This window comes from Pyrgilauda ruficollis, unplaced genomic scaffold (genome assembly GCF_017590135.1).
Source record: "Pyrgilauda ruficollis isolate IOZ18807 unplaced genomic scaffold, ASM1759013v1 scaffold13, whole genome shotgun sequence".
Classification (NCBI taxonomy): Eukaryota; Metazoa; Chordata; class Aves; order Passeriformes; family Passeridae; genus Pyrgilauda; species Pyrgilauda ruficollis.
The window spans coordinates 5057540-5071281 of NW_024511432.1; the positions used below are offsets into that span (position 1 = coordinate 5057540).

General features: G+C 51.5%; 1 protein-coding gene across 2 annotated transcripts in view; it reads left to right on the top strand.

Moving 5' to 3' along the window:
* CPNE2 (copine 2) overlaps positions 1–13742 on the top strand; it is a 41870-nt gene that overhangs the window by 26657 nt on the left and 1471 nt on the right. For both annotated transcript variants that reach the window (XM_041458972.1, XM_041458971.1), the window contains exons 7-15: positions 564–653; positions 859–957; positions 1753–1839; positions 2013–2072; positions 4421–4554; positions 5225–5279; positions 9484–9535; positions 10375–10508; positions 13498–13734. In XM_041458972.1, coding sequence (XP_041314906.1) covers positions 564–653; positions 859–957; positions 1753–1839; positions 2013–2072; positions 4421–4554; positions 5225–5279; positions 9484–9535; positions 10375–10508; positions 13498–13734 — 948 coding nt within the window. The remainder of the gene's footprint in view (positions 1–563; positions 654–858; positions 958–1752; positions 1840–2012; positions 2073–4420; positions 4555–5224; positions 5280–9483; positions 9536–10374; positions 10509–13497; positions 13735–13742) is intronic.

Genomic DNA, 13742 nt, shown 5'->3' on the forward strand with positions numbered 1-13742 from the left:
TATTTCTCCATCCCAGGCAGCAGATGTTACACAGATGAGACAAGAGAGCTTAATGTGCCCCGGGCTGTTTTGGCTTTCCAGGGCTGGTTGCAGCATCTTGCTGCTCCGTCTTCTCAGTGGTCAGACCCCAGATGGATTCAGGCTGTGCTGGGGGGCTGTAAGCAATGAGTAGGGGGCAAGCAGTGGGATGCAGAGGGCATCAGCAGCAGCTGCTGGCCTGGGAGTTGTGCAGTGAGTGCTGTGCCCGTGCTCAGGCATTGCTGTGCCCGTGCTGCCCAGTGTGCCACAGCTGTTCTCTCAGGCAGATTTCCTTAATTGCTCCCAGAGGTGGATAAATCACCCAGCACAATGAAAACAAACCTGGTGTAACTCACACGTGCTGCAGCCTGAGAAGGGGAAGCTGCTGTGGCTCAGTTATGGAGGCAGGGGAGGGCTGAGACAGCTTGCCTGCCCTGGCCTACCGGGAGCTGCTTCAGGGTCTCTTGGAGATGTGTCCCTGCTTTGTCCTGGTCTCCACCTGTGGGTGTGCCCATGATAACAGCACCCCTGTGCTCCCCCTCCAGGTGATCAAATACACTCTGGACCCCGTCTGGAAGCCGTTCACTGTGCCTTTGGTGTCACTGTGTGATGGAGATATGGAGAAGATGATAAAGGTAGCGGGGAGCCCTCTGGCTTGTATTGTGGGGATCAGCCTCTGGGATTGACTGTTAAACATCTGAGCCCCGTGGCTGCTCGTTAACAAACCCCAAAGCAACAAAAAATTCCTTGTTGGGGTCTCCAGCAGGAGAGGCTGGCGACTTCAACAGCTCTTGCTGGAGATATTCCTGTCTCTGAGGCTGGTTTGTGCTCCTTCCCCAGGTGGTGTGTTACGACTATGACAGTGATGGGGGACACGACTTCATCGGGGAGTTTCAGACCTCGGTGGCCAGGTTGTGTGAAGCCCAAGATGCCTCTCCAGTAAGTTCTGACATGCTTTTGGGGAAGAATGAGGAAGGGGCTCCTCAGGGTTGATGACAGACTTTGGTACTTGCACCCTCAATCTGTGCTCAGGAGAAGCCAAGTCCAAATTCCTTTCTCCTTCCACCCTCACCATGAGTGACCCAGGCTATGGCTGTAGCTGGAACACCTGAGCTAGAGAGAGCTGAGGCAGACTTTGCTGAAAATCAGGCTCTGCTGAGTGTGTGAAGCAGCACCCATGATTTGGAGGTGCCCTGTGGTTTGGGGGGCCAGAAGGGAATGTTTGACTTGCTGCTGGGGCTGCATCTGCAGCAGGGGCAGCCTGGTCCCCAGGAGTGCAACTCAACACCAGTTTTGTGCCAAAGGTGTCCCCATTTTGCCCTGAAGTGCTGGCCAAGATCCTTGGCAGATGCCTCCTGGTTGAAGGGGTGTTGCGAAGACCCCTGGATAGCAGAGCTTTGCCCTGCTGTCTTCGCCAGGATTGCAGGCCAGGAGATCTTGGCCAACGCATGGAGAGGTGTGGAGCACCATGTGTGATGCATTGAGTCTCCTGCCTGGGGAAACTGAGGCACAAAATCAGAAAATGCCCTGTGTAGGACTGCACAAGGTGGTGGTGCCAGAGGCAGGTACTGAGCCCGTTTTTCCTCTGGATTTGCAACCTATAGCCTGGCAATAAAATCTTCCTCTTCATCACTGGAGGGAGGCTGTCCCCAGGACATGCTGCTGGTGGCATCTGCAGCCACGTGGCACAGCCCAGCACTGCTCTCACACCAGGGCCTGTCTCGTGTGTTACAGCTCGAGCTAGAGTGCATTAACCCCAAAAAGCAAAAGAAGAAAAAGAATTACAAGAACTCTGGGATCATCATTGTCAAGTCCTGCAAAGTGAGTATGTTACTGAAATGTTTCCTTCAGCCCTGACTGAGCTTGGGTCCTCTCGAGCTCCCCCATCCTTTATCCTCTGCCTCTCATGTGTTTCCAAGGGCCTGCATAGCCTGAATAATGATGGCAATGATGCCAATTGCTGAAACACTGCTTTTTTATGTTTTTTCTTTCAGATAACCAGAGATTTCTCCTTTCTGGACTACATTCTGGGAGGCTGCCAGCTGATGTTCACTGTAAGGACTTTTGCTTCTCTTTGCCCAGTAGAAGTAACACCTCTGTGATGGGCAGAACTGGGGAGGGAGGTTCCGGGTGGGATTTGGCACCAGCTTGGGGTAACTTCTCCTGACAGTGAGGAGCTGCCCTTTTTGCTGTTAAACCATGTGGGTTTGGGGATTCTGGGGATGCTGAGGTACATCCAGTAGCATGGAGGGAGCTGGCTGGACTTTTGCTGAAGGCCAGACTTTCAAAAAGACCTGACCCTTCACAAAATGTCACCAAGTTCTCTCCTTATTTCAAGCTTTAGCCACCCTCATTTTTTTTATGGCAGCTCTCCTTATTCTGAGCCCAGATGGGAGGCTTTGGGATGTTATAGAGATGGTTTTCTGCATTTTTACTGACACTTCCACCTTTTTCAAGCTGGACCACAGCTTGTCAGGAGTAAATAAGCAAGATATGGCAATCCTGGGTGAAACCACCACAATGCAGAAGTGGATTTCTCAAATTCTGCAAACTTTCCTGGTGCAGAGAGCTGCATCCAGAGAGCTGCAGGCACTCACAGTTAGAGTTTGTATTTTGTTGTTTTATCTGAAAACATGATGGGGGAAGAGTAGGAGGAGGAGGAAGAGTTGCCATAGGAACAGCAATGATTGTGAGAGCTTTTTGTGTGCTGTTCTGCCTCTGTCTGCTTTGGTCTTGGTGCTGGAGAGTGAATAGAAGAGAAAATCAGTGAATTTATTGGTAGTACAGAGCTCTTGCATAAATTAGGTTTGAATGCAGAAATTTTCCTCCCGTCTGGAGATCCGCTGGTTATTGGAGGGCTCCTCCTCCTCCCAAGGCATCTTTGGTCCAAAGGGTGTATTTCCAAAGGGAGCACTGCAGAAACACCTGAGCTGGCAGGAGGATGCTGCACACACCCTCTGCAATTTGGAAATGCCACTGGTGCCCTCCCCACCGAGGGAGGGGCTCAGGAGAGGAGAGCTGAAGCCAGAGAAGAAGATTTTGGGCTCAGCTGTGTGCCCTGTGTTGGAAACACACCAGCTGTGTCTCTCTCAGGCCCATTGCCTGAGTCCTGCTCTTGATGACACTGCTTGCATGAGCAGGGCCCCTGCCTGTCTGACTCCACTGAGCCCCCACTCCATGCCTCAGTTTCCCTCTTGCTCTCTGGCCATGGTGGCTTGGCCAGAGCTGGGCACAGGGGTGCTCCAGAGGTGAACCACAAGTTTGGTGAGGCCATACAGTTGTTTGACGAAGTTAGGTCTTCATGGAACCATAGGATGGTTTGGGTTGGAAGGGACCTTCAAAGATCATCTCGTTCCACCCCCTGCCATGGACCAGCTTGCCCAGGGCTTCAGCCCGGCCTTAAACACTTCCAGGGATGGGGCAGCCACAGCTTCTCTGCACAACTTGTGCCTCACCACCCTCATTGTGCAACATTTCTCCCTTATCTCCAATCCAAACCCACACTCTTGCAGTTTAAAGCATGTTCCCTTGTCCTGCCATGCCCCTTTACCAGCCACCCTGGCACAAGGTGGTGGCACGTCCTGGGCTGCGATGGCTTCTTGCCCCAGCCAGGCCAAGGTCCTTTCTCAGGCAAACTGCCATTTGTCCTCTCCCATTATAGATATGGAGCAAAATCTCTCAAAATCCCTGAGCTCAATTTAGCCAGTGGAGTTATTTTGGGTTTTGCCTCTTTGCTAAGCAAACAAGTCGAGTGCAGTCACGCTGCCTGTTTGCCTCGTCCCAACTCTTCCTTCCCAGTCACATCAAATTGGGTGGCTCAGCATCTCTCCTCTCCTGGCCAGATTTATCTGGGTCTGAGATAGGCATTTCTACAAATGCCTTTAAATAGAAAGCCTAATTTAGTGCCTTCCTAACAGAGTCCCCTGGGAGCTCAGCATATATTGGTCCCTGGGGAAGCCTGGTGAAGAGCAGGTCTTCCTGCCTGCAGGGAAAGGGCTGCTCAGGGTTGTGATGCTTTGGTCAAAGACCTTGAGATCCGGAAACCCAGGTGCCTTGGTGTCCCTGGGGCTGCTCAGTTCCTGTGCCCCTGGGAGATGGGCAGCAAGAGTCCTCAGCTGGAGGTGGTGGTGGCTTGCTCCAGGAGCAGGGGCTGCTTGGGGACACCTTATGTGATGCTCATTGATGAAAACTGGAGGAGTAAGAGTGAATGACTTTGCCTAATGTAGTATTTAATCAGCTTTTTGCAGGGAAGGTGAAGAAATGGATTTTGTCAAACATTTTCAAGGCGTTTGGGGTTTGAGGGAACTGTGTGTGGGCCTCGCAGCAATGGGGGCTTGGTGGCCAGGTCTCTGGTGGCATTTGCTAACAGAGGATGGGTTTATGCCTCTCTCTTGTCCTCCAGGTTGGGATTGACTTCACAGCTTCCAATGGGAACCCCCAAGAACCCTCCTCTTTGCACTACATCAACCCCCTGGGGACGAACGAGTACTTGTCAGCCATCTGGGCTGTGGGCCAGATCATCCAGGACTATGACTCGTAAGCACCATGCCCTTCTGCCACCACCCCTGTTTTGCAGATGTTTCCCTGGCTTCCCAAGAGGCTCCTGGGATGCATCTGCCTTGATCTGGGGCTGAATAATACCTTAAGAATGTTATTTACCATAGACATCAGGATGCAGGAGGAGAGGGCTGGGACAGGCTTTCTCCTCTCCCCCCATTGCTGCTGTGGAGGGGAAGGATGTTAGCAGAGGTGGAACATCCTCTGCTGGGGACAGGGGCCCTCAGCTTGCTGTTGTTTACTGTCAGAGCTGTGACCCCAGGTTGCCTCATCCTCAGACATCCTGAGGAGTGGAGAAAATACCAAAAAAATATCATCTCAGACACTGATAGAGAAAACAAAACAGAAGTCTGTTGCTCTCACTGTGATGGCTTTTGTGACCAAAATGGATTGCTCACTTTTTAAAATCTCCAGGGTTACATGCCTGCAAGAGACGCGTGTGTTTGGGCAAGAGGATGCTCCTGCTCTCTATGGGAAACAGAACAAAGCTGGACTCTTCTTTCTCTAAAGATCAAATTCAAGGGGGAATATCTGTTCTCTCTTGAGAATGTTTATCTCCCATTTAAAAGCACTGTATGTTTTGGGAGAAGCTGTGCAAGCCTGCTTTGTGTGTGTCAGTACACCCATATGTTTTCCTCCTTCTCTTTAGGGACAAGATGTTTCCTGCTCTGGGATTCGGCGCCCAGCTCCCGCCAGACTGGAAGGTGAACTGCTGTGGCCACCTGAGTGTTTGAGATGGGTTTGTCCTGATATTGCCTTGGCAGGAGCAGAACTGCCAGGGCTTGGTCAGGGAAAAGCTGCTGGGGAGAGGGGGAATGGGCAGATGTGGAATCTCAGCCAGTGGGATGTGTCAGTGTGGGTGGGCAAAAAGGCAGAGACGGGGCATAAACAGCCCATTCCTTCATTCTGCACTGGCATGAAAGCAGCAGCTCCCTGGCATTAATAGGCAGAGCCAGGCATTGATTCATTTTGCTGGCAGAAGGCAGGAACAGTTCTGGGGAAGGGAAAAGGCCTCTGGATGAATGTGTCAGACGGCAGCTAAGTCTGGAAGGGGGCTGGGAGCTAGGGAGCCTTGATTTGATGTTGCACAGACAGAGCCTGCAGGGACTGAAGCAGAGGAGCTTTCCCAAAAATCCACCTTGATCTTTGGTTAGGATTAGACACTGGTCCTACAAGGGCTGGGCTGCACATCCCGCTCTTCTGGAGGGCAGGGAATGGGGCTGTTCCTGCAGCCTGGCTGGCAGATGGAGAGCATCTTCTCACAGCTGAGACAATGTGCTGGGACACCACCATCATTAATTACTGGCTGGGTCTTCTGGCCGCGCTTTGCTCACGCCCTTCGTGTGCATTTTCTTTCTGCTCAGGGTTTTGAGGCGTTCCCAGCTTCAGGCTGGGGTTGGATCTCAGCAAGCCCTTTGTGTTCTGTGGGAGGGGAGCTGTGCTCTGGGCTGAGCACAGCAGGGCACTTAAGTCATGAGCAGCTGGGAGCTGGGCTGGGAAGCTCATCACTGCCAGCCCTCATGGCTGGGGATGTCCTGCCCGCTCCGGCTTTGTGCTTTTCTCTGCCCTCCCAGCAGCCAGAATGACTCAAGTGGGAGCTCTTGCTGTTCGCCAGCCACAGAAGGAGATCCCTCCATGTGCACTTTGGAGCTGATTCATCTCCTTGGCCTGCAAATGTCTCTGGTCTGTCACTTTATCACTTTTGTTGGGAAAATCTAGGTAAGCAGCTTCCAAGGTCTAAAACCCAGCTGCTGCCAGGGATTTATTACTTGGGGAGAAAAGTGGCAAATGCAGTAGGCATGGAAAAGGCACAGCAGCTCAGGGTCGTCACGGAGAGCATCCTGTTCTGCTGCCCATGTGTGTGAGTCCGTGCCCACAGGAAGGGCATTGCTGGGTTGGAAACAGCCCTTCTGGCAAGACTGGAGGTGGATACTGGGTTGAGGATGAGGGCTGGGGGCTCTGCACATGCCTCCTGCAGCCTCCTGTGGGCCGGGAGGTGCTCTGTAAAAGCTACCAGGAAAAAACACCTTGTTTTCCCCCAGAATGATCTCTAAGCCCGAATAAGCCCCAGTGGGGAGCAGCTGTTTCCTCCTCAGCTGCTTGGGCCATGCCTACAAGTCACCCATGACCCATCAGTTGTCTCATGTTATCAGTGGGGCCATCCCTGGTGCATTTCCCTCCAGCCTGGGGCTTCCTCTCTCCCCAGCTCTCTCTAAGCATCACTGGCTCCACTCACTCATCAAAGATTTTTTGGCTATCAAGGCTCCTTGGGTAATTTCAAAGCCAAAGCAGTAGCTCTTCATGAAAACCTGTGCCCTGTGTGACAGTGGACAGAAATCAGGGACCCACAGACCCGAGTAAAGACTGCCAAGAGATACAAGAGGTATAAATGGTGCTTTGTGCTCCCGTTGCCATGGCTCCCCAACGCTTCTCAGGCGCCCGTCGGAGCAAGATGTTTCGCACACAAAAGTCGCGTTGGAAATGTCAAAGAACATCTTGCCGTGTAACAGCTCTGCAGAGAGCCTCGAGTGGTTTCCTAGCAGGGAACAGGAGAGGGGAGCAGATGGGTTCTGCTTTCTGGGGGATGAGCAAAGGCAAAGCAGCAGCAGGGAGGGGGATTCTAAATGTTGGAGCCACACCGGTCACCTGGATTTGGGAGATGGGATCAGCCAAAGGAAGCTGGTGGCTTGACTGATGTGTAATCTCCAAGGCTTTCCATCCTTTTGCCTTCATATATATGTATATCAGCAAACTGAGTCATGGCAGCAGTGGGATTCCTTCTAGGGGTGGCAGAGAACCCTCTGTGAGGTTGGTCTTACCCTTAGGGGTGGTTCAAAAGTTTCTTCCTGTGAGTTACTGGGGAATGGGATACCTGTAGGTGCTCCATGTACATTTAGCTGGACTCCACATAAACTGTTTTCAAAGTACAAACTGAATAGGGAATGACATCCTTTCAAGTCTTCTGTTGTTTTGAAACCCTCCTGTTGATTTTTTTAGGATATATATATATATATGTAAAATTCACAAAAACTCCAGGGGAGGTTTTGCAACACTTCTGCCACGTAGGGGTTCTGCTCTGTAGACAGTGAGGAACACAGCTTGAAATCATTTCATTGCTTCTCAAAAGAAAGACAAACCCCTCTTTTGCAGAGCAAAACATGGAAATATTTCTGCCTGCCTTGTCTATAAATACTCATGGCAGAATTTTGAACATCTTCTAAAATAAAAAAAGCAAGCCTATTACAACCTCAAGTCAACTGAATTTGGGTATATTGCCCAAAATCAAGGCTTCTGTGAGAAGAGGTGTATGCAAAACACAGCCATATTTTCAGCTTGTGTCTAGCCTGGTGGCTGTAAGTGTTCCTGGTGGTGCTCTGCAGGCCTGCAGAGACCTGAGCAGCCTGTGGCCAGTCAGGCTTTGCAGTGTGGGGAAGACTTTTGGTTGACTTTACTTTTGTTTGGTTGCTATTTCCTACCCCACAGCCTCTTGTAAAAACAGTTTCTGCTGCTTTCGACACAATGCGCAGCATAATTGGAAAGTCTGAATCAGACGCGTGTTGCCTTTGCAGCCTCGGGAGGACTCTGGCTTCAGACAGCTCTGCAGGACACTCGTTTTTGCCAGCATTGGGAATATGTGTCCCAAAGCAATTCCCTTGCTGAAAAGCTCAGCAATCCTCCACCCTTCCAAGAGGGAGACAATGTGCTTGTTTTGTAACACTGGCACGAACAGGGTGGGAGCTTTTTGTTTCAGAGTCCTTGAGCTGGTGGCCTGAAGGCACAGATCACCCCTTCAACTTTCAGAGATGCTGGAAGAGGCAGTTTCACATCCTTGATGCTCCTGAGATTCTGTTTGCTTCTTTGAGTGCTTAAATTTCTGGGAGCAGAGTGAGGAATGTCTAGCCCCACACATCTGGTGGCTGTTCCACAAGCAGGCTGTTGACCCACAGCAGCACTGGAAAGGTTCATACTGGAAGTCAGGAGCCCTCTCTTGCAGCTGGGCTGCTGAGCTTTCTGTGCTGGCTGAGACAGGTTCAAAGCAACTAACTGCTGTCCAGTGCGTCAGCCAGGGACCAAGGTCTGAGGGCTGTCTGCTCTTGCCACAAGACGTTTTTGCAAGACCACCTCCCTCTGAAAGCTTGAAAGGAGGTGGTGGGAAAGCTAAAGAGTCTTGGATGTGCTGTGGTGGAAGGATGGGTGCATAGGCAATGAAAACCAGCTCAGATTGTGCTGGGACTTGCTGTCCATCACACCCAAGCTTTCACATCACCTCTCCCACGCTGCCTTTCACCCTCATGCTGACCCAGAGGATGAAGTTAATGAACAGCTGGTTTGCTGTTGTACCTGGCATGCCAGACCAGTCTTCAGCACAGCTCACTCTGTGTCTTCCCTCCTGCTGCATCATCCTCGTGTGGAGGGATGGGGAATGGAGACGCTGCCAGGGCTGGCACTCCCTGCGATTAGTTTGAGTTTTGTCTTTAAAACCTGCAACAGGATGAAGTAATTTCTCCTAGTGACTGGTGAGATGGCAGAGCTGGCTGAGAGCACCCCTTCTGTCTGCTTCCCCTCTGGGCAGACAGCAGGAAGCCACGTGGACAGACCTGCTTTGATAACTGTGGGAGAATGTATGGTGTGGTAATTTCAGGAGGCTGCATGATGCGGGCACTGGAGAAGTGGTTCATCCTCAAGTGCTGCTCAGCCCTGACCACGTTTGTGTTTGCTGTTTGGGTAGCAGAGGGCTGGAAGTGTCACTGACCCAGCAGTTATGTGGACCATAACTCTGTGGCCACCTGGTTCTGCTCCAGGGGAGCATCACACTGAAACCAGCCCTGCAGCATCAGCTTAACTGTTAGTGAGCTGCTTGCCCTGCACTGGCCCTCCAAATTAATTTGGGTCTTTTCTTCTCCACAGGTATCCCATGAGTTTGCCATTAACTTCAATCCCAGGAATCCATTCTGTTCAGGTAAGCATCTACCAGGCCTTTAGGTGTCCTTAGATGCCTTCTGTCCGTCCTCTGCATTTCTTCAGTAACTCCTTCATCCCTGGATGTTTTCTGGCACTAGAAATCCCTAAGGTCCCTTCCAACCTGAATCATTCCATGATTCCATTCCATGATTCTATGATCATGGGGATTTTTCAAGGCATGTTCAGAGGCAGACACGAACAATGAAGCAGAGCACATGCTAAAGGCACACTCAGAGGAAAGCACAGAAAATTTGGGGGTGTGTAGGAAGGCCCAGGGTAAGATGCAACTGGATTCAGAGTGTGTAAAATCCGCCTTCGCTCTGCTGTCTGGTGTGTCCTACCAGCCGTCTGCTCTCCCAGCAAGGCTGCAAGGAACACAAGGCCTGCTTAGCAGATGGGGAATTCAGACTGAACGCTCCATTTAGCAGCTGATAGCTGCTCACAGTGATGGCTGAAGGACTGCTCAAATCCTAAGTGGCAAGGGCTACCCTGGACCCTCTTTCTGTTTCTTTGTTATGTTCAGAGACCAGGAATTGCTTTTCTTTTTGCTCCTCCTCCTTGGTTGATTCTGAGATTTTTTCACAATCCCACTGAATGCTTTCATTGGCTGTGGGTACTACGAGGGCTTCCCTACCACAGAAGGTCTGAGGACCCACTGCAAAGTGACTGAAGAGCAAAGCTTGGTATTCAGAAATTTGGGATGAGTCGGGCAGGAAGTGGGGGGGAATAGATCTGACTTCAGCTCCATGAGAGCATGAGCTAATGATTCCTCCCTAGGCTTGCTGTGGTCCTGAGTTGTGGCACTCTGTAATGCCTGTTTCTCTGCTTTCCCTGAAGGTGTGGAGGGCATTGTCCAAGCATACTCTGCCTGCCTGCCCCACATCCGCTTCTACGGACCCACCAACTTCTCCCCCATCATCAACCACGTGGCCCGTTTTGCAGCTCAAGCCACCCAACAGGAAACTGCATCGGTAAGTCCATAAGATCCCGTGATCTGATGGCAATCCTGATGGCTTTGGGCAGGGGAGCACAAAGCCTCAGCTGGGTTTCATGTCTTTCCCTTCTCTGTGGGTCCAGCCTTGCCAGTGGTGACCAAGGTGTCCTCTTAGGGGTGTGAAGAGCATCTGAAGTCTGCAAGATGGAGCTCCCTTGGCTCCCTGTGGCAGCAGGCTGCCCGTGGAGGATGGCAGATCTGGCCTCTGGCTTTTGCTGGCCAAAACAGCTCAGCCTGGGCATCAGCAGTTGCATGGCAGGAGATGTTGGGGTAGAAGCTTTGCTGATTCCTGCCTGGAGCAAAGCAGGATTGTACTTAAAACCTGTTCCCCACGAGGACCTTTTCCAGCCTTGCGTGAGTGCTGTTGCTCTTCCCAGCTCCCGGCATAAGGAAATACTGAATTTGGTTTAATTCAGCACAGATCCAGGTCGCTCCTCATTTTTTTGTTTTCTGTGTCGCTGTCAGTGGGGGAGGGAGAGCCCACGGGCTCAGCACTGAGCAGAGGCGCTAATCATATGCAAATTGCACCCCTCTGCTGGCACTAATAGTTTAATCAAGGGAGATTTTAAATAATGGGCACTAATAGTGCCGTCAGAGGCAAGCCTGGCTTGGCTGGGGTGGTTTTTTGGCAGCACAAAGCGTTATTGATGAGGGATCTTACTCCCCCGGGGTCTCCTCTTCCATCCCATCTTCAGCTCATGCATCAAAGCCACCCCTGGTGCTGACGGCTCCAGGGGCTGCCTGAACCTGCCCTCCTCTTCCTCTGGCTCTCGCTTGCTCCCAGCATTTCAAATAAAACCAAAAAACCTCCTAGTTTTTCCATAGCAACATAGATCACAAACACAGCCCTCAGCTCTTAAGGGATGGGAGACTAAAACATCCCAGGGCTGGGGGAGGGACAGAGGGGTGTTACACCATTTGACTCTTGGGGTAGGATTAATAAGCTTTGGGGAATTAAAACTCACCTTTCCAGCAGGGTCCCTGCATCCAAACAGCCCCTTTTCTTACCTCATGCTGTTCAGTGCTGCCTAATCCCTCCAAATCCTGCTGATATCGTTAACAAATGGATTGGGAATCATCCCAGGAGCTCACGTGGATGCAGAGATCAGCCATTTTAACAAGAAAAAGAGGAGAAAGGAGGCAGGTGCTGCTGGTTGGTATGTGATGGACCCCCTAGCCTGCTCCCTGTGCACCAGCAGCTCTGACTGTGGCTTGGCAGAGATGCCACCCTGGCTGAGTACTGCAGCTGGAGCCTGGAGGTGCCACCAGCACCCCTGTCCTGCTGTCATTTACTGACTCCACCAAAACTGTCACTGCTCCTTGGGGAATCTCCCACTGATGCTCTCCAGCAGTGCCTCCTGGTCCCTTGCTTCATCACCCCTACACAGCCCCTGGGCTTTGAGGCTGATCCCCAGCATCAGCTCTTACTTCTTTTGACCTCTGAAATATGTTCATCAATATGTGATGAACATTTGACAAGCTCTGCCTCCCCACCCCTTTTCCTGCATACTTTCCAGCATTTTTCTCAGATCCTATTATGGATTTCACAGGGAAAAAAGGGAACAAAAGGAAATAACCTTTTTCATGTTTCCAGTAGAGAGGCCAGGCAGGGAAAGGGAGAATCACCTGAAAGTCATTATTAGCTGCTTCCCTCAAGGTTTTGTACTCTTCCTCCCATGCTGGTTCCCAGATGGGGTGAGGTCCAAGTCCTGCTTCCAGTCATGACCAGTGCAGGTCCTCTCCTGAAGTTTAGTCTTGTCCTCCAGACTCAGATGTTGCAGTCCTGCTCCACAGACTTATGTTTCACCATGTTTTGCTCCCAAAAGTTCATATTTAGATAAAAACTAGACCCTGGACTATGCTGTGCAGGCAGGGTTAATGCATCAGAAGGGGCTGGAGTGGGGAAGGGTCTGGCTTGGGAAAATCTCCTCACCCGTGTCCTCAGGTTGTCTTTAAGCTCTACCCAGCCTTGTTAGTACTTGGAGTTTAGCACTGCAGATCATCAAGAGCGGATGAGGCTCAGGGAAGGTTTCAGGGGATGAGGGCTGGAGGAAGACCAGAAAAACAGGCTTGAGGCAGCATTCCTTCCTTTGCTTTTCCAGGGTGCTGCACTAGCGGTTTTCAGAGGAAATGGAAAGAATGAGGAGAGGAACAAAGGGTTTTAATGCTCTTAAGTGCTTGTTTTCGTCATTTCTCCAACACACACAAGCTCTGTAATGTGCCAAAATTGAGCTATTACTTTCCCTGGAGATAGAGAAGATGGGATTTTGGGGGGGTCCACATGCTCCAAGTTTGCTGAGCGGGGTCCAGCAGGACCATCTGTCCGTCTCTTTGTCCATCCTACCCCAGCTCTGCAGGACTGGCCTGTCCCAAGGGAAGGGGAGCAGTTTCTAATGCTGCTGCTCTGTCATCCCCCAGCTTGCTGATATCCTCTGCATCCCCCTCAGTGCATCCCACAGCCGTGGCTTTGCACAGGAGATGGACAAGCCCTGAGCATGGGATGGCCCCACAGCCTGGCAGTGCAATACAGGAGCAGGGAGATGTTGATGGGAGCACCCCAAAAAACACACCACTGTGTGCAGGCAGAGGGAGATTTCATTTCCCAGCTGGGCTTATGTCCCAACCCTGAATTCCTCCTGGCCCTGACGGAGATCCTGTACAGTTTAGGAGTTGATTTTTTTTTTGCTTCATTAAGTACAGCAAATCAGTAATTCAGAAAAATATTTTGGAGTGAGAGCTGGTTTATTGTTTGTTCAAGATCTTTCAAAAACCAGGGGGAATAGGAACACCTGAATTTCTGGATTCTGCTAAAGGGCATGATGCCAGCTGACCTGGGAAATGGTGAAGCTCAGTCCCCAGGGGACCTGCCACCCCTCAACATGTGAAGCAGCCCTGCCACTCAGAGCTGCGGTGTGAGGGTGTACTGGCATCCCACCGGGTGTGACCCTGTGCCCTCCCCTCCACAGCAATACTTCATCCTCCTCATCATCACGGACGGGGTGATCAGCGACATGGACGAGACCAGACACGCCGTGGTGCAGGCGTCCAAGCTGCCCATGTCCATCATCATCGTGGGCGTGGGCAACGCTGACTTTGCTGCCATGGAGTTCCTGGACGGGGACAGCCGGGTGCTGCACTCGAACACCGGCGAGGAGGCCGTGCGCGACATCGTCCAGTTCGTGCCCTTCCGCAACTTCCGCAACGTGAGTCA